The 24520-nt window shown below is 34.2% G+C and overlaps 2 protein-coding genes across 2 annotated transcripts; both read right to left on the bottom strand.

Moving 5' to 3' along the window:
* Positions 1-92: 92 nt before the first annotated feature.
* Cpr49ah (cuticular protein 49Ah) lies at positions 93-7266 on the bottom strand. The gene is made up of 4 exons (XM_076795885.1): positions 6972-7266; positions 4717-4898; positions 3387-3648; positions 93-1217 (listed from the first exon to the last, which is right to left on the bottom strand). The coding sequence occupies exons 1-4, from the start codon at positions 6981-6983 to the stop codon at positions 1119-1121; spliced, it is 555 nt and encodes a 184-aa protein (XP_076652000.1). The 5' UTR covers positions 6984-7266; the 3' UTR covers positions 93-1118.
* A 2425-nt stretch (positions 7267-9691) lies between these two features.
* On the bottom strand, positions 9692-24509 carry Adss (adenylosuccinate synthetase). Its single transcript, XM_076796876.1, has 6 exons — positions 24326-24509; positions 14137-14239; positions 11773-12136; positions 10653-11045; positions 10227-10483; positions 9692-10101 (listed from the first exon to the last, which is right to left on the bottom strand). Exons 1-6 carry the CDS (start codon positions 24506-24508, stop codon positions 10052-10054), a joined length of 1350 nt encoding a protein of 449 aa, XP_076652991.1. The 5' UTR covers position 24509; the 3' UTR covers positions 9692-10051.
* Between the last annotated feature and the right edge of the window lie 11 nt (positions 24510-24520).

The raw sequence follows: 24520 nt of genomic DNA, 5'->3' as shown, positions 1-24520 counted from the left end.
CGGTATTTGAATATTTAAAATCCTAGGGATTAGTAGATCGTCAAATGGTTTGAAGGTAATCGGTAAAATAGGAATCCCTATATACCACGTCGATAAAAAAGAAATCTATTATATTGTCGTGCGGTAACATTTACGCAATCGATAGGATAGGAATCTATTATGTACGAAGTCGATAAAACAGAAACGCGGGAACTAATTTCATTCAAAGTACAATAACACAAGAATAGAAAATCCTACGTCAAGTTTTATAATATCATTGTAACGCGGAAGGCATCGATGTTCAAGTCTGTGATAATTCGAGTCACGAGCAAAAACTTTTAAACTCTATAGAAACGTTTGAATTTCAACAATATTCAATTTTATCACCCATTCATGGAATTTTTTAATTTCCTGCTAACAAGGAAATTGAAAAACAGAGGTTCTAGCATTTCATATTGATTATTTACATAACATTATAGCTTTCTATATATTCAGAAGATGGACTGGAGACTGAACCAGTTTTTAGACCGATTAAATAGCATGAAGATGAAACGAGGATATTACATAACATGGTGTTTTATATAAATCACGTGGAAACGTTTATTGCAAGCTTTCATGTTGAGATTATTCTCTCTACAGAACACGGAAGGAGAATAAACAAATCACATTGTTAATCGTGTGTCTCATGAAAACTAAATATGGATAAATTGATTGAGTTATGTTGCTCTTAATTTAACGACTTAATTATTGGTTTTCCTAGAGTAGCGTGCAGCAGTGGTCATCAAGATGGTGCATGAGGCAAGCAAGTTGCATTGTGTATAAACTAAACAATGGAGGCGATAACAGCGCGCAAAAAAGAATTAAAAAAAGTATATACAATATTTCTACCTAATATGAATGATTATAAAAAAAAAAACGTTGCTTCTGCAGCAATGAGTGACGAGGCTTGTTACTGTTCGAGTTTTGAGCTGTTCACGTGTTCGTAATAAATAATTTATAAATTTATAAATAAATACTATGTTTCGTAGAAAATTCTACTGTGCTCGATAGAAACTGTAGAATATACAACAGAAAAAATATTCTTTGACCATCACTGCACGCCGGGTGCACATCAGCGGAACTTAATTTTCGGCACTTTCTCATTTCCGGAACTTTCGGTCGTAATTGTCTCGTCGATCTACTTGTTGGTTCAGCGGCTGTTGTTGCAACTTTTGTGCTGCTTCTCGCGCGTCTGCTTCCTGAAAAGCAATTAACATTTTCACATGAAAAATCGATGAACAATAAATAGAAAGTGAAGAATGAAGTCTTCTTTAGCCGAGGCTTGATTTTCGAGAAAATTGAGTTTCACAGAGCTATAAATTGAGTATCTTCAAATTCGATTTTCTTGGAAGCTGAGCACCTTAGACAAAAAAATGTTCTTCTACATTTTTTGTATCAATATAGGCAACATTCTATCCTCAATTGGAAGCACCTAGTATTGGAATTGATATTTTGTTAGTTCATTACTATTTATTATTTTGGCATGAAAAAATTATTGTTGAACGTGTACTTTATAAGATGTAATGAGAGTCACAAAAAAAGACATTCACGCAATTTGCTGCAAAAAACTTCCATGTGCACGAACCTGAAAATATCTACACCGACGATCAAAGTTAAGCAATCAGTAAATCTTTACGTTGTTGTAACTTCGTGATAGAAAGTAGGATGACAATCTAGCTGGGCTCATCTTCCAAAGCGGAGACCACTTCTTTTTACGTTGCTAAGCGGTGCTGTTTTTAAACATAATTTGATATTGAAAAATAGACGAAAATTTCAAATTTAAAAATTTACTTCACTGTAAGTAGCTAATTTGATTTTTTCTTGAAGACATTTTTTACACTGGGTAACATGGTTTTATTCTCTATACAATTTTGGATTTAAAATAGAAGCTCAAGTCGTTAAGACAAGCCCAAATAGATTGTGGTCTAATTTGTTTGGCGAAGTTACGACAACGTAGACATATAACGTAGAGAAATTAGCAACGTTGAAGACAAAGGCATTACACGTCAAAATGAGTCCATGTAATCTGCCGTTTTTCAAGTTCTCCAACTTTTCCAACTTCAAAATCTTCTTTCCGGGACATCGTTAAATTATTGTTCACAAACTTGCAACATTAAAAATGAAGAATGTCTCCCCCAAAACTTAGCTATCATTAAATGTCAACCGACGGTCGGAAATAAACCATCAAGCCCTTCTAAAACCATAAATTTCCATAACCTGAACCCCTTCATCGGTTGCCCAACCGCTACCAAGTTATGCAATCCGGTCAAATAGGAAACAATCATCAATCAAAGGTGTTGTGTTCAAAGGATCTCAAAAACATCACTCTTTAGCAGTTTGAAATGGGGTATCGTCCAATTTTCTTTCGCAGAGTTGCAACACACTAGACATTAAGAATATCTACCCCACAATTAGCAAACATAAAATTTGAACCGGCTATCTCAATTTCTTTGTTCAGAACCTGATCCAGAAACCATAAACCCCGGCCAAAACCATCAATTACCAGAATCTTCAGAATTTCATCGGTTGCTCAATCGTTGCGCAACCCGGTCAAATTAGAGATAACCACGATCGAAGGCGCTGTATTCGAAAAATGTCCCCAAAAATACCACTTTTTAGTAGTTTGAAACAGGGTATCAGCAAACTTCCTTTCACAAAGTTGCAACATATTACTAAGAATAGCTTCTCTAAGATCAGCAATCATCAAAAACCAAATATTCTTTGTTCCTTGGATCAAATTGAACTTCTGTTGATCCAGGAACCATCAGTCTCAACCAATCAATTTCCAGGACTTTTGCGTTTTCCTTTGTTGATCCGGTCCATTTTTAAATGACCATCATCAAAGATGTATTCGAAAGGTCCCCACAAAAATATCATTCTTTAGCAGTATGAAATGTGCTACTACCCAATTTTTCAATCATTCAGGTATTTTCAAGTATTTAAGTCACATGCGCCTTCTCGGGTGATTAATGGCCACAGCGTATTCGGAACGGTCCTTCAGGAATGTTTTAGGCGGAAGAATTTCCATCGTATCGTTTTTTCCCGAATTTCTTTGTTCCTCGGATCAAGTTAACCTTCTGTTGATCGAGATACCATAACCCGGCCGAAACGATCAATTACCAGACCCCTGCGATTTGGATCGGTTGCTCAACCGGTGCCGGGTTACGCAACCCGGTACAAATTGGAGACAACGATCGTCGGAGATGAGTAAAACGAAAAGTCGAAAGAGGTAAACGCCGAGAGTGTACTGAATGGAGAGAAAGTAAGAGCCGAGATGGTTCGAAGAAGAGGAAAGAGGGAGTCCCCCGGCCCGAGAGCCCGAGAGAGCCCGAGAGAGCCCGTGGGCCGGCACCGCCGCGCCGCCGTACCTCTTGCTGACGAATGCCTGCGAAGATGAGGTCGAGGCCTTTCTGTATCTCTTCGCTGACTGGCGGCGGCGTGGGAATATGATCGCCGGTCGCGTGAAAGCCAGTCTCGTCAGCTGTGTAGTGAATAGTGATCAGCTTCCCCTCGGGACTCGTGTACGAGTAGCTTCCTTCTTGGACCAAAGCCTCTCCTTGTTCCTCGCCCTCGCCTACCTTCTTGATGTAACCGCTCTCCTCCGCGATGATGCTGTTTCCCGTTTCATAACTGCGAATAATTTACACGCACTTCAGATTTGTGGGAACGAAACACCCGGCCCTTCGGCCCCAACACAATATACACTTAATTACCATTAACCGGCGATTAAGAAACACTTCTTTCGACATTTCATATCAACGATTATGCTTCGCCTAACATTTATATCTTTTGTCTAGAAAGTCCATCCGCAGGTTTCAAGGTTTTAATAAATGAATGATGGACCTTCTTTCGCAATTACCGGGATGGCAAATAGTTATGGTGAGATCGGTTACAGATTTATTCAGCAATTTTTTAACACATCCACCGATGATTATTTCATTTTTTTTTTTAGTCTTTGACCCATGGCTGGGTCAATCAGTATGTCAGCTCTATTGACATAATCTAATAATCTCGGTAGGAAGTGTTTTTGTTTTTTTTTTTTTTACAGTAGTTTACAGATTTGTTGTGCAAAAATTATCACGGAATATTCGTGGGTCAAAATTAAGTCTTAGAAAGCTATTTTGGTAGAAAAGTGGCAGGCCATTTTACTTTTACTTCTTTTTAGATATAGTAGAACTAGTGCTACTAATTTTAAAAAATGTTTATGCTCTGGGTCAAAATTAACCCGACAAAATCATCGGTGAAAGTTCCTAAATTAATTAAAGACCAAATGTGACGTTTGATTGGTTGTCGTAGTAAAATAATCTGTGCGAAGTGTCACCCTCCATTTGTCTTTTCAAATGTGAGTGAAAGTTTACAAAAAAAAAATTGCCACACAGTGGCTGTAGTGACATATGTATATTATAGGATTTTTTCAAATTTTTTAATTTAAAATCCTGGTCGCCAAAAATTGAACATTTTAGACGGGAAAAGGTGTAGATTTTCGTCAATGTTTGAAAGCAAAATGTTTACATTTTTACTATAGCCATAAATTTTCAAGAATTTTTGACTAGGTTAAATGCAACCTCATTTGTATAGTCAACCATAATGGGAATTTAGAACGTGACGCAAATTTTAAGATGGTAACACTTTTGATAATGGATGTTCGCATAACAGAGGTCTTACCACACTTCATAAATTAAACAGAAATAATAATACCTCGTTTTGTAAGTTCCATCATGCTCCTGCTGTTTGTTCCAATGTAGTATAGGGACAGGGGTGGTACTATGGGGTTTTCTTTCTTCTATCGGAGGAGCTTGTCTGTCATTATCGTGGTAATTATTGCGCGCATGATAATTCGAGTCTTGAGCTACTGCCAGACCCAAAACCAAAGCTAACACCTATTGCAAAAAAAGTGGCAATTATAACACACACAATTCCCCCTAGTATTATTTAAGGGAATACATCACAAAATGCACTACAAAAAATCGAAATTAATCATGCATGCGAAAAAAATTTTACTTCAGTGATGACTCATCACCATATTTTACAAAATAGCAAACATTTATCTATTACACTCCAGCATTTTATAATTTTGAGAAACAGAAAATGAAGTTTCTTTTGTAAATAACCACCAGTTTCTTATTAACTGATTAAACAATTTTAATTTTTACTTTTTGTAAAAGACATTTTTCAAGCGCACAATTATCGGTCGCATATTAATAATTTTTATTTTTGATATTCTGCCATTCAATATAGTCTTGAACAAGAAAGAAGGAATTTCTTTTAACATTCACTGCTTCCTTGTTTTTCAAAATTATTATATATTTTTGTTCCTTTTCCGTCATTTCGCTGATTTGTGATTTTCAAAAACAAAAAATACGTAGTAATCAGGTTAGGATGCTGCTTAACACCCCCTAAAAGTGTTCCAACACTTTTCTTAATAATATCACGAGAGAAAGAATTGAAAAAGGAGTCAGTTTTTATAAGGTCACATGTACCCCTTAATGTCACGGGTGACGTAAACGTTGCACGACCCTATATGGAGATGAAACGGAATTTTAGTAGGGCAGAGGATCGAACAACGGTATTCCCATTGTAACATCCTCGGAGAGGCAGCAAGATGAGTGAAAGTGAGAAGCAAATGCCAACGCAGGTCATTTACTCCTGACCTGTGAAGAGTTCGCGAACCCGATAATGCGATTCATTTTGCTTCACTTCACACATCCTCCAATTAATTAATTAACTAACTAATGAACAATTAATTTGCCCCTCTTTGACATACGCCCCTCAATTAATCAACTAATTGTACACCCTTTAATTAACAATCCTCCTGTTGATTCCCAATCATAAAATTCATTCTCCTTAACCCAAAAGATATATTTCTTTTTGTAACAGTATAGAAATTAATTTTACCATTTGTTATCTATTTTAAAATTCACTTTTTAACTTTGGAACTATTGATAATATTGGAAATAGTAATTGTATTACAAAAACTTGAAAACTGACATTAGAAGTTAGGTTAAAATACAATTATATTTTATTTTTGAATAATCTGTTATACTTTCTTTATAATACACTTTTTAGTTATTTATGATATATTTTTACTGAGATCTTTTTTCAATTATTATTTTTGATTGGCTATTTTGATTTGTAATCAAATACTTTTAATAGTACACGAGAATTAATGAATTACACTGAGACTAATAAGATTGTCAATATTTTTTACAGTAGTGTAAATTATTAAAATTTTTAATAAATGATTTTGCGAATATTGTATTACAAATTGTAACATTGTGCCTAAAGAATTATCCTATAGTCGTAGTTGCAGTGAAAAATGAAACATGTTTATATTTTATAATGTCAAATATTTTAGTGTTTATGCTTTACAGTATATTAAATATTCCAATCAACATATTCTATAATACCATAGAATATTTTATTCCGTATATTTCACAATAGTGCAATTTTAGAAGCTCATCTCTTACAATATTACAATTCTTTTCATTTTGCAACAATACGTTTGTTTAGTATGTGAATATATTTTGAGAGCATGTAGATAAAATGTACAAAAATTTAAAACGATAACAATGTCTATTTTATCCATACAAAATTATTACTACATATTGTATCACGTTCCAATGCTAATATTAATGATCATTAACCTTCCATTGATCTGACTTCCAATAATCATGATGATTGAGGGTTGTTCGGTCATGAAACTAGCAACTACTACTATTTCTTTATAATAATTCCAAGTAATTTTTCATAAAATTAAAACGTATATTATTGACATTAAAGCTTTTACTAACGCAAAATTTTTATATAAACTGTACATGTAATTTTTAACATTAGACACATTTAATTGAAAATCAAATTAAGAATTGCCAGAGGTTTCTGTTATCGAAAAAATTAATTTCCAAAATACGTGAGAACAAAAAATGGAGTTATTACGATACAGATCGATTACTTACGATACACTTCATCTTGGAAAAAGGTAGCAGTTGGAGAAAAGAAGATGCCGATTGGGTCCAGACACGTTTGTGGCTTCACGAAAGTAAAGAATTCACCTTTTATACCGACTCTCACTTTGCCCCCACCCTTAAACGGAGATGAGCCTCTCGACATAGTCTGTTCACCTATGATTACAGAAACCTTTTACATATACATACGTTACTCCACGGTTGTGTGTGAAACCATGGATCGTAATAATAAAAACGATCTCACAACTATAAATACTTCTGAACATTTTAAACGCTATTAATACCGTTTCTGCCACATTTCATTAACGCGTGCCTCATTAATATTATATAATATACGCATACAGTAGAAAGTATGCTACCATTGCTTCTGGAATTATTTCGAAATTATTTCTTAATTATCTCATCCTATTTCACTCGACACTGTTACAATTTAACATGTAATATTTCACATTTCATTACAACGGTTTTTGTAATTTTCCTGAGAAAGGATTTGTTTGTGGACCACCCCATATATTGTGTGTAAGATATTAGGTCAGTACAAGCAGTATTTGTAATTAATTGTATTATTTATCGTAATAGTTTTGTAACTTAAGTTCATTGCAATTACTTTTAATTTTTGTATGGTATCAGAATCATTTTCGACTTTGATCATGATTCGGCTATTTTATGGGGTTGTAAAGGTTGTAAATCCTCATTTTATTCCCTTCTGGTTTTGCTTATTAATTTTAATATTCAACTGTGCTGCTACATATGAGATAACTGGTTCTCTACCGACTAATTTATTCCTCCTCGTTTTTCTCTCATCTCTGCAATTCTTATTGCTTCATTTTTCCCACTCTGTAGGATAGGATTTCGCAGATGTTCATAATACTTGCCGTTTCTCCTACACCATACAATGTGAAAACGGCAAGAATCATTTGCTGCGTAAAATCTCAGATCGGTACAGACATTGCATGCAATACATTCTTCTCTCTGCGGTTCTGAATTACCGACCCTGTAGAAGATGCTGTGGTAGGACAGCGGACTCTATCGAAATAACACCGACGAGATACTGTGTATCGATACCGTCGGTGGTCTTCTGTTTCTTACTCCAGCCACAAAATATCGTAGAGGGCGTTCGAAAACACCGAATTATCCAAGTGACACAATCTCCCATAAGGCTGGCAAAAGACTGAAGACCGATTTGGATTTTACCTCGATCGTCACACTATGGTCCTGGGAATGGTCAGTAGACAAAGCTGATTGTAGAATGGTTAAAATTTTCTGTGACGAACTACATTGCACACGACGTATCGGTAAAAAAGAATATATGAAATGCACAGCCAGAAATAAGATATTTATCAGTCTATTGTGTTCGATAATTTAATGCGTGCAAATATTCATGGTTCAAAGGTTATTCTGTATCATGAGTTCTATCAATTACTTTTGCTAAAAAATTAGATGGCAAGATGGTCAAGGGAGAGCTTGTCTACATAGATGGCAAAAAGAATTGTTATAAACATTGACCAGCTAGAAATAATCAATTTACCAGTTACTTGTGTTCGATAAATTAATGCGTGCGAATATTCACAGTATCTCGTTGGTGATATCAGTAAGACAGTATTAATGCAATAACAAACTTCATTATTTGTAAGTATTTCTTCATAATACCTGCGGAGAACGTGTTTGTGACATTTTCTTGATTAAAATGAGTTCAAATATGACTGTGTTTCGACAGTATCATCATTTCTCAGTCTGGCTACTCTCATCTTAGTTAAACTTGAGATGTCGATATTAGTTCCTGTTGTTTCTTTTTTTTTTTTTTAACAAAGACAAAACTGTGTATTACACAATAATCAATTTATAATATTAGTTACATGTTCATATTATTAGTTTAAATATAATAATAATATTGTGTATGGTTCTTACTACTTCGTAAATGACGAATGTAAACACAATTCTTTAAAGACCAAGTACTGATTGTGTTGTCAAATTCGCTCCTACTGTCCCATGAGTGACTAAATAGTAAACAATTTACTTTTCCGTTTTATTTTTACAAAATTTTAACTAACGGATTTATGATCTATATTTATTTACTTTCATGCTTGCTTATATCGTAATGAGTTACAATCACTTATCAATTAAGTAAATGTGATCCAAATTATGTCATATTCAGGTTCATTTTTTGGCTCTCCATATATTGACTGCTTTAATCTTCAGTCCCTTTTTCTTTTCTATTCTATTCGTTGTTCTTCTCTACGCTTAGCGAACTACAAATAACATAGTACCTACATAATAAGTAGATGACGGTTTCTTATATCCTAAATTTTTGTTTTTCTCAAAATCTGTACATCTTTCTTAATTGAATAAATCTTGATTAAATTGTGCGTTCATCGTTTCATATTATATTTTTCCAGAATGATATTAACATACTCACATATATATTAGCAAAACCCACATGTTCCTTCATATTTGTTTTATCAATTTTGATTTACATCTAGCCTTATAGCATTTTAATTCAGCTTATTATTCAGCAATAAAATTACATCCAGGTACAATGGTTCCAGTAGACTGAGTGCCCAGTCAGATCAGTTCAAGTCAATAAAACTACATTGATGTACAAATTTAAAAATCAGTTGATTGCATTTTTATTTGCCAACCACTAAATTAATATTATAGAAGATGCGTTAACAGCTGGTATACATATGAAAAAAGCTACAAAACTCGTTGAATAGTCGTGTTAGGACACTTTTTATTGGCTTAAAGACAATAACAATGATTAGATACTTCGTCAAAGAAGTTTCCAATAAATATATTTTAATTAACATATCTTATTTTACATTCAAACAGTGGATAACATGACTTTCATGAATTATCCAGTAAGGAACTCAAAAAATGTTACTTTGAGACGTGTTCTTCAATTATTGAATACTACTAAAACTCAAAAGCTTAATGCTATGATTCTCTTTGTCATATAGCCCTGTGCGCTTGTTTCGTTAACTTCTTTAACAAATCAAATTTATCGCCAAACGTTTAGCGAACTGAATAAACGGACAAAAATATTTCCATTGTTGTAGTCGAAAAGTGTAACGTCAAAGTGTAATCACACTTTCTCGACCTGCTCCCACGCCAATCCATTTAACTGAAATTAACATTTTCTCATTTCAGATTCAAAATAGAATTATAAACATAATCATGAAAAATTGTACCAGACACAATACAGAGTAGCCCATGTAAATCAATAAATAATGTTTCATGAAATATTACCTGGAATACCAAGATGTTCTTGTATTAACTGTATGTATTTTCTAGCATTCGATGGCAGTTTTTCTAATGAACGCACACCCTCTGTTGTCGATTGCCAGCCATCGATACTTTCATAAATTACTTCTACCTTTGCTAAATCAGAAGTAATGCTTGGAAAATAATCGATTTCTTTCCCATTTAACCGATATCCTACACCAATTTGAAGTTTTGGAAGAGTATCTAGAATATCTAATTTCGTCAAACATATCGAGGTATATCTGGAATAAATAAAATAAAGATATTAATTAATATTTGTCAGATACGATGTGTACATTAAACTAAATTAATTAAAATCAATTACAAAGTTTTTCATATTTTAGAGTACTTTTGTTAGCGACTGTAGGCAAGTTTCAGGTTTGTAGTATGTATAATCAAAACATTCCCTACCCATTCACCATTGCAGTGAATTTGAGGAGAGGTAGGTCCAGCCAACCACATCGTCTTTTTCTGTTTGTGGTCACTCCAAACTCGTGACCTCTCCTCTGCAAAAGATCGCCTGTGGCATCCAAAAGTTCAGTGGGAAATGGTCCATCACCCACTCTTGTAGTATATGCTTTAACAACCCCGATAACCTCTCCAATGTAAGATGGTGGAAGTCCAAGACCTGTGCAAACTCCACCTATACTGCAGTTAGAGCTGGTAACATATGGGTACGTCCCAAAATCTATGTCCAACATTGCAGCATTTGCACCTTCCACTATAACCTTTTTTCCTTCGTGTAATGCTTGGTGTAAATACTGTACAGTTTCTTTTACCAGCGGCCGTATTCTCTCTGCATACCTGCAAACATAAAAAAAATGTTATTTCTTTACTTAACTTTTATTTAACATGTTGAAACGAAAGCATTGACTGTTACGTATGTCTTTGAAGTTATAGTCAATAAACACAAGAGCAGAAATTTAGTTCTTGAACTTGTAACATGAAATTAACCCTTATGACTCCAAGAATGTTATAACATAGTTATCAACCAAACAAATCGTAGCATTGTGCATATATTAACCTGTCAAGCGACTGATCTTTTAATTCTAAACTCTGGCAAAGATACAACATAAGGCAAAAATTAAGTTAATGTAACAATTGTTTCCTCGCGATCAATATAAGTACGATATTGTTTGTACCAATGTATAATAAATACGATAAAACAGTAAAGTGAAAAGATTGTCAACTACATCAAGATGGAAGTAATAAGTTTCTTATTCGTGAGCGATTAAAATTATGAGTAAACATGTAGAAAGTAGTAGAGATTGTTTGCAAGAGTAGAATGTATTTTAATTGTTAGTAAGTGAATAACGAACTTATGAAGAAAAGGCTACCAATTAATTTGTGCACCTAATACAATCTTGTGTTTTCTGTGGTAAAATAAATTGTGCATTAAGATAGTATAGGATGAAATGATGTTAATGTTAGAATCAATGAATACGTATCACTTGAATCGAACAGTCACATTATGTTTAGTTACGGATCGATGGTAAATTCTGTTTGAAATAAGAAATGAAAAAATACGCACTCTTTATACCGTTGAAGCTCGGCTTTCACATCAACCTGTAGCGCGGGGAACATTTTTTGATAGGACGACACCAGCGATTCGAACTTTTGCGAGAACTTATCAAAGTTTCCAAGAAGATCGCCAATTCTTATTCCGTTTCTGGCTGCTTTGCTCGAGTACGTCGGTCCAATTCCTTTCTTAGTAGTGCCAAGTGATTGCGTACCTTTTTCCAATTCTTGGAGGCCATCGACTTGCTGGTGCAAATCAAACACCATGTGTGCACGATCGGAAATCACTAATCTTTCTTGCCAGTTTTTCAAACCTTTCTCTTCGTTGCTTTCTAACTCTTCGAAGAGCCCTGGGAGATGTATCACTACTCCGTTTCCTGAAACACATCCATTGCACTATATAATCTCATTATCTAATAGAAAATTTTTACAAGATTAGAGACTTCCATCACAAGTCTGACTCGCTATTATAATGTAAGCAAACGATTAAAAAGTCTATGTAAAGTATTAATTTGAAATTCTATCTAAAAGGATTTTGTAATTGTCAGACTCTGTAAAGTTTTAATACTGCTTTAGTACTGAGTAGACATTATTTTTACAATAATGTGTGCTTGCATGAAGAAATTTATTTCTAATGGAAGCATCTTTGCAATTTCAATAATTATAGGACAAAAGATGCGAAACCGGTATTTGACTCGTGATTCGTGGATCACACTTTACAGATTTTTGTGACTGGCTATATGTGCGACATTGAAGGTTATAAAAAAAGAAAAAAATTCATAAAAACGACGTAATAAAAGCGATGGCCGCGAACGTCGTAATAAAAATGATATAACAGAATGAATTGTTGATTGTCATAAAAATAACGGAGTAAATATCGTGAGTGGCGATGAAGTCATCGAAAGAATTGAAGATAATGTAAACGAAGGTCACACGATGAAGTGGATGATATTCTAACGAATGTTCCACATATCGAAACCATTAAACCATTCATTGCCTCAGAAATAGTTAGACTATCGCGTAGAACACAATTTCATATAAATATTAATGCTACACAAATGCAGATAACTCATGTACACGTACAAAGTTTTAATAGAAGTAATATGTTATTCCGTGTTTTTTTTTTATAGAATAAAAAATCAGAAGTGTTATTAACAACGTTCTAGTTTTCCAAGAAAACTAAAACAATCATGTTGTTATTATTATTTTCGTTAATACAATTTTTTGCCGCGGAACAAGTCACACCGTGTTAGAATTCTTGGAATTGGCGGTCATAAAATAAATTTTATCAACTACTAATATTTACCTTACTAATCAGAACTGTAAACACCAGAGATTAGTCTATCGTGGATTGTTTTCAAAAAATGTAAAAAATCGAAAAGTACTTTCAACATCCCAGTATTCATCAACGCGAACTTTATGAAAAGTCAATGAAGCAGTAGTACGGAAAATATGAAAACAATATTGTAATGAAGCTCGTGTAAGTACTAGGGACCGCTCGAAACTAATAATTGTAACACGAATATTTTCATAAAAAGATAAAGCATTGTATATAACACTGTACATTTTTATCTGTTTTCGTACTCCTCATACAAACATAGAATAAAATATTTGAGTTAAAATTCTATACGTGTGTGTTTAGTTTTGCTGCTTGTTGTAAGTATCATTTACAGTAATATCTCCGTAACTGTCGTATCGTCCGGTCCGCCGAGCGACAGTTCTCGAGGAGGTGCTACGTTCTTTGTAGTATGCCGAACGTTTCGTTCCTGAAACTTCAATCCGACACTTTATTACACAAGTGATTAATAGTCGCAATTGTATCGTGTTTGGTGTCATTTTAATCAGAAAAACGAGACGAATAAGATGGTAGTTTCGTGAAAAAAAAAACAAAAATTATAAAAGTTGCAATCTTTTGCTTTGCTTACATTAGTGAGTTCTGATTCCAAGAGGGATTCCCCAGTGGTGGGGATAAAATTTTTATAGTTTCGGAGATATTACTGTATTTATAACTCTTATGTATAACAGTTATTAATCATTTGATAATGTAAAAATCATTTTCTTGAACAGACAAACTAAAGTAAAATTATTTCAAAATAATATCTAATCAAATAGGATAATATATTTTGCTAGATAATCATTTTTCAAACGAATTGTTTGAATGATGCTCAAGTCTGGATGTAAGTAATCAATGTTTTTACCGGATGACTTGTTATTTGTAGTCTTAGTGTTGCAATATATTTTGCCTTGCCCTTAAGCTCTATTTTGTGAAAAAAGATAAATAAGTCTTAGTAATTGTAAAATAAAAAATCCTGAAGCCCGGTATTTTGGCAGGCCCAGTAGTTCTATTGTGAAATCATGAAAATAGAACTGTCCTTACCTATGAGTGACATACACTCAGGATTGATTATCCCACTGGGCAAAAGGTGGAAGTGGAACTCCGAACCATCTACAACCACAGTGTGTCCAGCATTGCTTCCTCCCTGAAAAATCGAAAAAACTTCTTATCTTCCCGTACCCATTTAACGTTTTTACAATGTCGTTTAACCCTTAAGTGAACTATTGGAATCGATGCGGCCCCACGTTCAAATTTATGCAAATAATTATTTAATGTCCAACTATTAATATATATTTTTTTATGTATTACTTTACTTATTCAGCCCCTCGGCTAGGAATAGGAATCGGACTTGGTTTTACAATAAAACTAACTTAATCCATGCATCCTCCTCATTCGCCTGTTTCCACTCATTCCTCTTCTTACATGTCTTCTATCCTAATTACTTTATCTACCCTATGTATTGCACATTTTTCTATTCTTTGGTTTTACCAAAAATTAATTTTACCCCTTAATAATTTAAAATTTTTCAAATGTTTTACTGTTTTATATTTCACTCCAATTTCTTCATAAACACATAAAAATCCGCAGTCTAACTACTAAATTTAATCGTTTTAATGTCTTCATATATACTCTCCATTGATTAATCAACAAACAGTCGTCGTCATCTATGATAAGCGTCATTAATACAGTTTGCATCAAAAAATTTCTCTACAATACGCCTGAATAATTGGAAATAGTTTTTTAGCTCTACATTATTTAGTTTTTCTATAATAAATTCTTAGAGATCACCTACTTTTGGGAGATTTGCTGGCGTGGTACCCTTAAGGAAAATAAGTTGAAAAATTAATTTAGTACGACATTTTTCCACAAAATAGGTGACTGATATATTTTAATGTTATGAACACCGAGTAAACATGAAATGTAAGCTCGCACGTTGTTGAACAATATTAGCTGTCATTCTACATTTACACCATATAAAATTATCTAAAATTCACTATACGATTGGGCTGCGTAGTAAGTTTGTTTACACAGATAACTATCCACATTCAAAGAAATATCGATCTCAAAATGTTTGTCAAGCTAACTGCGGTAAACATACGTAATGATTTAATAGTCGATGTGACGCTAACTGCTCATTAAAAACAAAAAAAGCACATCACCCATTTGTTGAAACAGTGACGTAACTGAAAGATCATGATTTTAGAGGAAACGAGTTTGAGTGTTCTGAACTATCATAACTTTATAACAACATTGCATTCGGATGCAAAAAATAGTATGATAACAGATAGAAACAAAAAAATATAATATTTTAAGTTCGTTATGTGGTAGATATTTCCTCTTAAATAAAAATGTATTTCTCATCTCGAGAGTCTCGATAGGTCGATAGTAAAGTAATAATGTTTTCAAATGCATAGTCCGATTTGAAGCAACAACGCACAAAATGCGCTCGATATTTGAGTGATGCAATAAATGTTTCCATTACTGTAGTCACAGTCGTGTAGATGCCCTACCTCAAAATCTTTATTCAATAGTCATTGAAAAACCGCCGATCCCATGCATTATTTACGTATTACTTTTTCATTTTGCATAAATTATACATTTTTATAATTATTAAGGCTATCACCTCCTTGAACGTGTGTGTTCATGATACGATACGATCACCATTCAACCGATTTACCTGAAATTGTTGTCAATTAACGACAACAATTTCGTTTTATTCTCATAAAACGACCAATTTTTCCATGAAAACCTAACTATACTGAATACTCACTACTATTCATGAACAATTTATGTTTAAAAATTGCTGATACACGTTCAGCAACACTGCGGGCAAACATATATCCGTGAGATGAACAATAAATATATTTTTCCTACTGTGGCCCGACTAATGTAGAGTTTCGTAGCTGATATTAAGAACTGTTAGCGGCGTGACCTTGAACTGAGTTTTACCTCCACAAATATTATACATGGAATTGATTTCCGACTAATTTTGCACATGAAATATTGTTGATACTCTTGCAATAAAAGGAGATATTTTGATACAACGCTCTGTACGATCTTCGAGCAATTATTTTTTAATTTGTTCATGTCAAAATATTGCTAGCGAAGCAATATAGCTGTTTATTATATTAACCGTCGTGAAATTCTTCAATCAAGAGCAACTGTGTGCCAGTTGAGATTCTTATCGAATCAATATCAAAACACTGTAACAACGTTCCATTGTTGTTGTAAGCGACTGTCCGCTGGGACCGTTGACAAAACCGCTGACTCCCGACAGTATTCGCATCGGTTAACGCCTGGTGCAAAGAAACGCGATATGAACGCAAGCGATATAGCGTTGTATAGAATTCTGCAAACACAGCAACCATTTTCTATCAGTCAGGTATGAGAATTTTATCGTTTCGAGCGTCGCATGTTTCAACACTATTAGCCTGTAACACGTCCACTTCATTCGATCTACTCATTAATTACTGTTTATTTTTCATAGTTACGTTTCGATACTTAAAGCTACCAAAAATGGGTTGACAATGATTATTATATTATTACAATCTTTTTTCCCCGCCAGGTGTGGAGTTTATTCCAAAAGCTTAGCGATTAATTTATCGGTGGACTGCAGATCTTATGTATTTATAACAAAAATTGAACGCATGAAACATAAAATTGTAATGTAGTTGAGAAAATTTAAGAATACTGTAATCTTGATTATACGTTATTATATAAACCTTGTTAAGGTGCAAAGTCAATTTCTATTTAAGTACTCGCAATAGCTTCTGAAAGTTTTGAATTCACATAAAAATGTAGTCTACAATATTTGAGTATCATAAGTGAAAAGTAACTTTTACTATTTTTTTCGTACTTCAAACTGATCATAATTTTTCCAAAATTTTCAGTACATATCATCTAGTAAACTAATCCATCTTACTTGGCAAAGGAACTGAAGTCGTTTGGTTCATTTATAAAAATGTTATTCTGATTTAAACCGAGTTAAATGCCACCAATTATGAGATACAAAGTGCGATAAAAAATTACACGATGCGACGAATGGAATGATCGAGCATAAGCGAGGAAAAGATAAAGAATCGGACGATTGCAATTAACCTCAAATGACCTTTAGCAGACCCACGTGCCCTAGGTTAATGAACTGCTTTGTTCAAACAGAGCCGAACTTCCAATTTAAAACAAACAATTTTTCAAACGATGACTATGATTTAGAAGCCAACTGTGTGGAATCATTAAAATTGTACGCTCTGTATACTCTTACGAACTTCGATATTAGTATGTATCGGGTATTATCAAGGATGCAGAATTGTATTTTCATGAGCTACCTTTTTAAAAAAAAAATGCTATATTTTGTCCGTCGCGCTTATCACCGAAAGAGAATAATGTAAAACAAAGAGAATAATAATAAACTATTCCTAGAATAGTTTAAAGCTAGTAACTTTCTTAATGTTTCAGAACGTGCTAAACCGTTTCGGAATTATGTTTTTAAAATGTTATACATTGCAAGATGAAAAACCGAGATTTTTTTACTCGTCACTATTATACTCGGAGAATATGACCGGAAAGAAATATGACGACTCTTTCAATATCAAATTTTTGTGAAATACCACTCGCTCACTGACTGATTACTGTATCTTTGGAACACCCTTGACCTACACTCTGCGACAATACTATAAGACACTATAGAATCATGCAAGTCTACGTTACAAGAAAGAATTTCCGCTTCCCATGTACCAAATCATTGTTAAACGATACGGAACGAAAAGAGAGTTAAGGGAAAAAGGAAAAATACAATTAAAATAATAATAAACGCGTCATCTTTGAAGCCTGGGCAACTTGCGGCTCGCGAGCCACAGACCAGTGTCGCCAGATGTAGATTTGTTCCCCTACTCTAATTTCTCTTCCTACATGGAGTCACGTGACTCCGTTACTGGCAGAGAGAGGGTAACTTTTCCCCCTCAATTCGTGCTCCCTCCCCTCATCTGGCGACACTGTTGCCTATTATCGTCGTCTATAGTATTTTTAAACGTATATTTTCAATGTACTGCTTCATAAAACACTTTATAATAATTCGGTGTAGTTAGATTTTCATTTAAAAAGTGATTATTTGAATGTAAACTCGTCAATTTATATAGCTTTGATAACTTGATCACCCACTATAATATTGTAAGTCATTAGGCCCAATTTAAATTGAAACGTTTTTCGAAAAAAATCACGTTCTCCTATTTTCTACGCCAATGAGTCCGTTGTTTCGTAAAGGTCAATCATATCTTTGTTTTTCGTGAAGGCTGGTTAATGGCAGTTTTAAGACATTTTACGGCTTTTTTGAATGATTTGTGCGTGACCAATATCTAGAGTTTAACTTGCTCGGATAGAACTTTTAAATGAGACATTAAATGTCCTAATCGATGTTCCTATCACGCTATTACATGTTGTGAAGGACAGAGGAGAATATGCGGAATATTGAACAAACAGACGGGGCAAGAAGTTACGAGTCTATCTATACAATCAGGTTCCCGGAAGCCTTCTTGCCAATTCTCGTCGGTCGTAACACACCAATTTTGCATGTCATTTTTCTGTTTTATAATAACCGCAAATTTGCCAAGCGCGAATTTGGAAGACGTTTTTCAAACAGGATACAACTAGAAAAGATGGTAAAAAATGCCCTTGTGACAAATTAAACGGCCGCTGAGGCTTTCGATAAGGCATCATGGAACAACAATATTGTACCAAACTTTTAACCCTATATCTCGACCAAGGGTAGTTATAGGGTAAAATGGAAAGAATTAATGTATGGCCTAGTTTAATTATTCAGTCATATGCGAAAGTTCTAAAAAAATTTTAAAATACCCAAAGTTGAAAATCTAGGTTGTCAAAAATGAAAAACCTCAAAAAGAATAGGAAAAATGCAGATTTTGCAATTGAAGTTGAAGAGCGACATCATTTATATTTTTACAGTATCAGTGTACAGACATAAGTACTGTTTATGAAATTTTTCAGACTGAACTTTCACAACAAAGTTAAAGTGTAATCGTACAGAGTTAATTTGGTAAAGAAAATGATTGAAAAATTGGATAAAATACTTTTATTTTTAAAATGCAACAATTTCATTCAACCTTGGTCGAACGAAAACATCGGGTTCTTGAAAAATGCGCTCGTGTCTATAATTATTCGCAGCACTGTTGGTTGTTAGGCAACGGATGGAGCGGCGTTCTTCCGGTTACATTAACTAAAACGCTTTATTTTCGGATATTGCAAAGTCCGGACGGCGTTAACTATGTCGATAGCTATTTTACGGAGGTTTCGTTAGTCATGGTTGCGTGACGAACAGTCGCTAGTGATTCGAGCAAACAGAAGCAATGGCAGAACCTTATCCGAAAAGTGTTCACTGTTCCTTGCGAAGACACTTGTCCTTGTATCGAGCCAACTTGACTATTATTTAAACGATATTATTACAAAATGATTATTTGGGTAATGTAGCATCTTATTTGGCAAAATGTTATCTCGAAATAATTCTACGTTGGTTCATTTCCATAACAAAATAATATTTCCTCTTTTTAAATACTTTCGTCTTAATACTTTTTTTTTTAACATTTCTCCAGATTATTCCAATGTTTGGATGTAAAATAAAACAATTCCTTCATTCTGAATAAATTTCTAACCTTATGTCTGAATTGTGGGTGGACATATTAATATTTTCTATCGCCGAATTTAATATAGGGGAAAGGGGGTAGCCCCGGACAGTTAAACGAAACACAACAAAATATATGTATAATCAAATCTTTTTACACGATAATGTTACAAAAATTTCCCTATTCATGATAAATAAAAATGGAACTTATTTTTTAAAGATAATTTTACAAAAAATATCGCAATATACTACAGCGTCCGTTTTTACCCACTCAAAAATAAACGTGTAGCCCTTGACATAATTTCCATTGCTTTTTTCCGCCTTACGAACATCACAATAATACAATAAACAAGATGAATGAAGATTGTTCGTACGCTCAATCGTTGCATTTATTGCACTGAATCTAATCCTCCCTCCTTTTGTGTCTTGATCGAACAAATTTTCCATGTTTTCCTTCCACCTTGGCTTGCTTATTTTTAGGCGTACTTGTTGCGGGTTCATTGCTATAGGGGGAAGACGTTAAATCTCACTTTGCCGAGTTTTCCGTGAACGAGATATAACGCGTTTCTTGGAAACATTGATAGGAAAGAAAATAGGAGCATTCATAAAGAATGTGGTGTTTACAAAACTTGAAGTTCATAAAAGCGTCCAGGGAGACCGGTCACTCTAGTATCCGGGGCTACCCGATTGACTTTGTTTAATATTTTTCATTGAACAATATAAAAGCTTGTTACCCAACAAATTTAAAAAAATGTCCATATTCCTATTTGGCTCACGAAAATGTATTAGAAACGTTTAATGAAAATTATAAATCCGGAAAATAGTTAAATGAACAGTATTATCCTTCACAATCTGTTGCGCCCAAGCAACGTACGAAGTATGATTAGGCATATTACGTTTATCTCACGGAATTACACACAATTACAGTGGCGGGTGTTAATATTTGCAATAGTCTTAATGGCATGTGTTCCCTCATTGCACAACAACTGTTGCAAAATGAAATTCATAAATTTTGTCCCTGCGTGCAATAGTACTATGTTGACGTATTTATAGTTTCTGTTCTTCCAATGTAATTTAAATTTTGCACAAACCTACATTCGATGAAAAATTATTTATAGGACTACGAAGTTAAAAATGCTTTCCCCTATATTTCTTTTTGCTTTCGAAATGAGCTTCCACCATCTTCATCTTCAAAGCTGTGTTGTGTTGGCAAATGAACTTTAGTTTGGCTATAGTATCTGCATATTTTGACAGTTGCTCATTGACAATATATACAGTCTATTCCACTATACATTTTTGTACGAATAAATTTCATAATTGTTTCATAATACCAACGCTATCTATTTATCGCTCTGTGATTTATTCCGGACTTGGGCATTATCCAATTAAATTATTTGAAAAATAATAGTTGCACACCAATAAGTCCGTTGTTTTATAATGAGAAGAATTTCTTAATGAGGATTTGTGTAAATAATTTGGACGCTTTATTATCACCTAGTCTGTTAGACTGAGATACGCTATCAGTGCATAATTCGATAAATAACTGCCTTCAGATGGATAGTCACAACTGCAAAATTGTTGCTTCTGGACAACCATATGCATGCTTTTCAATGGCATTTCCTAATATTCCGTGAATTTTTGTCACCGAAAAGTTTTTGTCGTGTAAATAATTAATCGTGCTTACTTTGGTTTCATTTAACAATTCTCACAATTTAATAAGTCATTAGACAATAGACATTTATGACATAAAAAAATTTTAAAATACTATTGTATCAGTTCCAACTGATTAAAACTATCGGAAAAAGAAATAATTGTGTAGTATAACGTCTGTATCTTGCAATTAAGGTAGACAATTTTCATTTTCTACCCATAATTTTCCGTCAAATATTTATTTTTATTACAAAAAGATTTGAACATTTAGTGAAAGTATCACTTGTACGTTAAATTAGGCATTCCTCACAACATCGTGGAATTTTTTTTAAGCTCAAAACCACGAGAAATCAGACCGGAGAATGAAAGATTCATTATGCAAACTACGCTAATAAAAAACTAAGTTGCCGATCGAGGCCGATCGACTTATAGTCGTGATTAATAGGAGCATACTCTACGGCTTATCTAGCCTCGTAATTCTTGGGAATATTAATTACACGTCGCTGGATGTTTCTTCGAGTGAACAATAAGATTTGATGTTACAATAATATTCTCGCTTATAACATAGATTTGTATAGTTCCATGTAGCTGTCTGCATATGTTATTTCGCCACGTCACCATTACTCGTAGTCTCATCGAGGTGATAACGAAATTCGATTCAGGAAACATTTTATATTCAATTGAATTTGTTTGCTGCTAAGTGACACCTGTAGCTTGCCGCCGTTCATGTTACAAGCATGAGAACACAGTCGCCAGATAAGGGGAGGTAGCACGAATTGAGGGGAAAAAGTTACTGTGCCATGTACCGGGTTAGCCACGTGACATTGTGACGCATGCACGACAGGGACGGAAAGCGTCACGTGACCATGACGGAAGCGTGGGGGAATAGCGCGGCAGAAGGGGAAATTAGAGTGGGGGAACAAGACTTGATCTGGGGACTATGAAAACCGCATGACGAGTGAAGCTATGTTCACACCGTGAGATCGACCTAACGTGAGATCGTTAATTGGTGTTGCATGTATCTTGAGAAAGATTTTATCGAAAAAAAGAAGAAGGCGACAAGAGGCGACAAAAGGTCGCTCGAATTAGCTTCAGTGTAAACATAGCTTAACAGTGTGTAATACCATGTCATCCTATAGTTTCGTTACTCTTTACATGTTATGGCAATAGAATGTGCTGCAACAATAAATGTGAACATCGCTTCGGAGTATTGTCGCGGACAACTATACAAGGTGTCCCAGAAAACGTGTAATGGAATGGATCACTTAAATGGAAGCACCTAAATATCCCCGTTATGAATAATTTTATGGTGAATGCCCTCGGAGCAAAAATTGTACGATTTTAAGGAGCACATTTTTATTTTTAAAAGTAATCTTTTCAGAAATTTCAAGGTCACTGATACTTTTTTAAATGGACCGATATATTTTATTGTATATTCTTCTAGCACATAAAGAACGAAATCGTCGACCTGTTTAACCATACGGTTTCGATTATTGTATTTCGAGATATTTGCACCAACATTTCCTAACATTATCGAACTGTCAACGGGTGACCGGTTTGCTTAAACTTGTTTATTGCAGTAGAAAATGCGTTTAATGGAGACTGAAAATATGTTGGAAATCTATATTTTATTTAAGATCTTTAATTTAAAATCTTTTATTTAAGAATGAAGAGGTAAAATTGGTTAATATAATGATAAATATATACACAAACTGCATCTCTCATTGTCGGTTTTCGCTTGTACGTGGTATTTCATTGTAATCACTACTCTGAAGACGAAACATTATCGTAATTCGAACCGATAACGTTCAGTCAATGCTCTCAATAACGCCTATCATAATATAAACATGCGTTTCAGTAAATCAATTAAGTAATAATTTTTTGTTTTATGTAACCCCAGATACAAAATCTGCAATTTGTCCTCTATTTCGAAACTGTTATAAGGCAATAGTATGACCAATAATACCAGAGGTGAAAATTGAAGTACATACCAGGCAAGTATAGATGTACTACTCATTAACAATATTTTATATCATTAGAAGTAATGTATAGTTACTTGTATATAAGTACCAAAAAAGTGTAACAATTCAGAACTGTTTGAAAAATCCAAAACTTTATTTAAAAAAAAAAGTATAAATTGAAAATCAATTGATTATTATTGAAACCAGTACGATAAAAACATTTTCATCGTATTCTCTCTTTAAATAGAGCTACAATAGTTTTTCAATATCTACTGTTAGTCCAAATAGTAACAAATACAATAACCGTAACTGTAAAAGCAGTGCAATAAAATATATTTGAAAAATATTATAGTTCCATTAAAAAGAAAAGTACAACTAACAATTATATATCCGCGAAAAGAGTGGAGTAAAAAACTGAGTGGAGTAAAATACCACTGAAAAGAGAAATAATTTCGCATAAAGATCCGCAGTCTAATTATTACTATCGAAATCAGTTCGACAAATGGGCCACGTAATAACGAAAAACGGAATGTATATAGGTTGCGCCATTAGAAATAATATTAAATTGAAGACTGCATATTCGATTACAAAATTGTAGATATACAGTAAAAATGACAGCTGTCAAGTGAGGAAGTAATTAGAACAGAAAGCGATTGCACAGGAACAAATTAAAACATGTGAGAATAGAAGGCGTTCGAATAATCACGTGCTGACAAACAGTGGATGCTAAGAGGGGAGCGACGCGCGGAGGTAGGAAATAGGAGGGAAGAGCGGGCACGAGCGAGAGGGAAGAGGAAATGCTTCGCTCGTAGTTTTAAAATAAACGATAAAATGAAAGAAAAGCATGTTAACAATCCCGGAGAAAATAGGCTGGCTCCCCGGAGCATCGGGAGCGTCGGTGGATCGCGACCGGAACCCGATGATTCGCGTGTGAACTTGCGTTAAAAAGAAAAAAGCCAGCCGACAATGGAAAAGATGGAGGACTCACCTGACACCTGCAGACGACGTCAGCATCCATTGCGAGCATATCGACGACCTTGCCTTTACCCTCGTCGCCCCATTGCGCCCCAAGGACGACAGTGACTTTCGCCGTGGCATTCGATAGTCGTTGCTTTTTTCGCGGCGAGGCGAGAACGCCATCACCGTTCGCTTGTTGGACGGAACGCTGCATCTTCAAATGCCG

The sequence above is a fragment of the Halictus rubicundus genome, chromosome 11 (assembly GCF_050948215.1).
Source record: "Halictus rubicundus isolate RS-2024b chromosome 11, iyHalRubi1_principal, whole genome shotgun sequence".
Lineage (NCBI taxonomy): Eukaryota > Metazoa > Arthropoda > Insecta > Hymenoptera > Halictidae > Halictus > Halictus rubicundus.
The sequence above is the reverse complement of the archived record's forward strand: the minus strand, read 5'-3'. Positions and strand labels throughout refer to the sequence as shown.

What these genes read in the sequence shown, in the direction of transcription:
- Adss (XM_076796876.1), bottom strand. Translation starts at nt 24,508, where the DNA reads ATGCAGCGTTCCGTCCAACAAGCGAACGGTGATGGCGTTCTCGCCTCG. An exon ending in GAGCTTCAACGGTATAAAGA is followed by an intron (nt 11,046 to 11,772) that starts GTGCGTATTTTT and finishes TTATGTTTGCAG; the next exon opens with GTATGCAGAGAGAATACGGC. An exon ending in TTCACTGCAATGGTGAATGG is followed by an intron (nt 10,484 to 10,652) that starts GTAGGGAATGTT and finishes TATTTATTCCAG; the next exon opens with ATATACCTCGATATGTTTGA.
- Cpr49ah (XM_076795885.1), bottom strand. An exon ending in GATGGAACTTACAAAACGAG is followed by an intron (nt 3,649 to 4,716) that starts GTATTATTATTT and finishes AATTATTCGCAG; the next exon opens with TTATGAAACGGGAAACAGCA. An exon ending in CAGGCATTCGTCAGCAAGAG is followed by an intron (nt 1,218 to 3,386) that starts GTACGGCGGCGC and finishes ATTGCTTTTCAG; the next exon opens with GAAGCAGACGCGCGAGAAGC.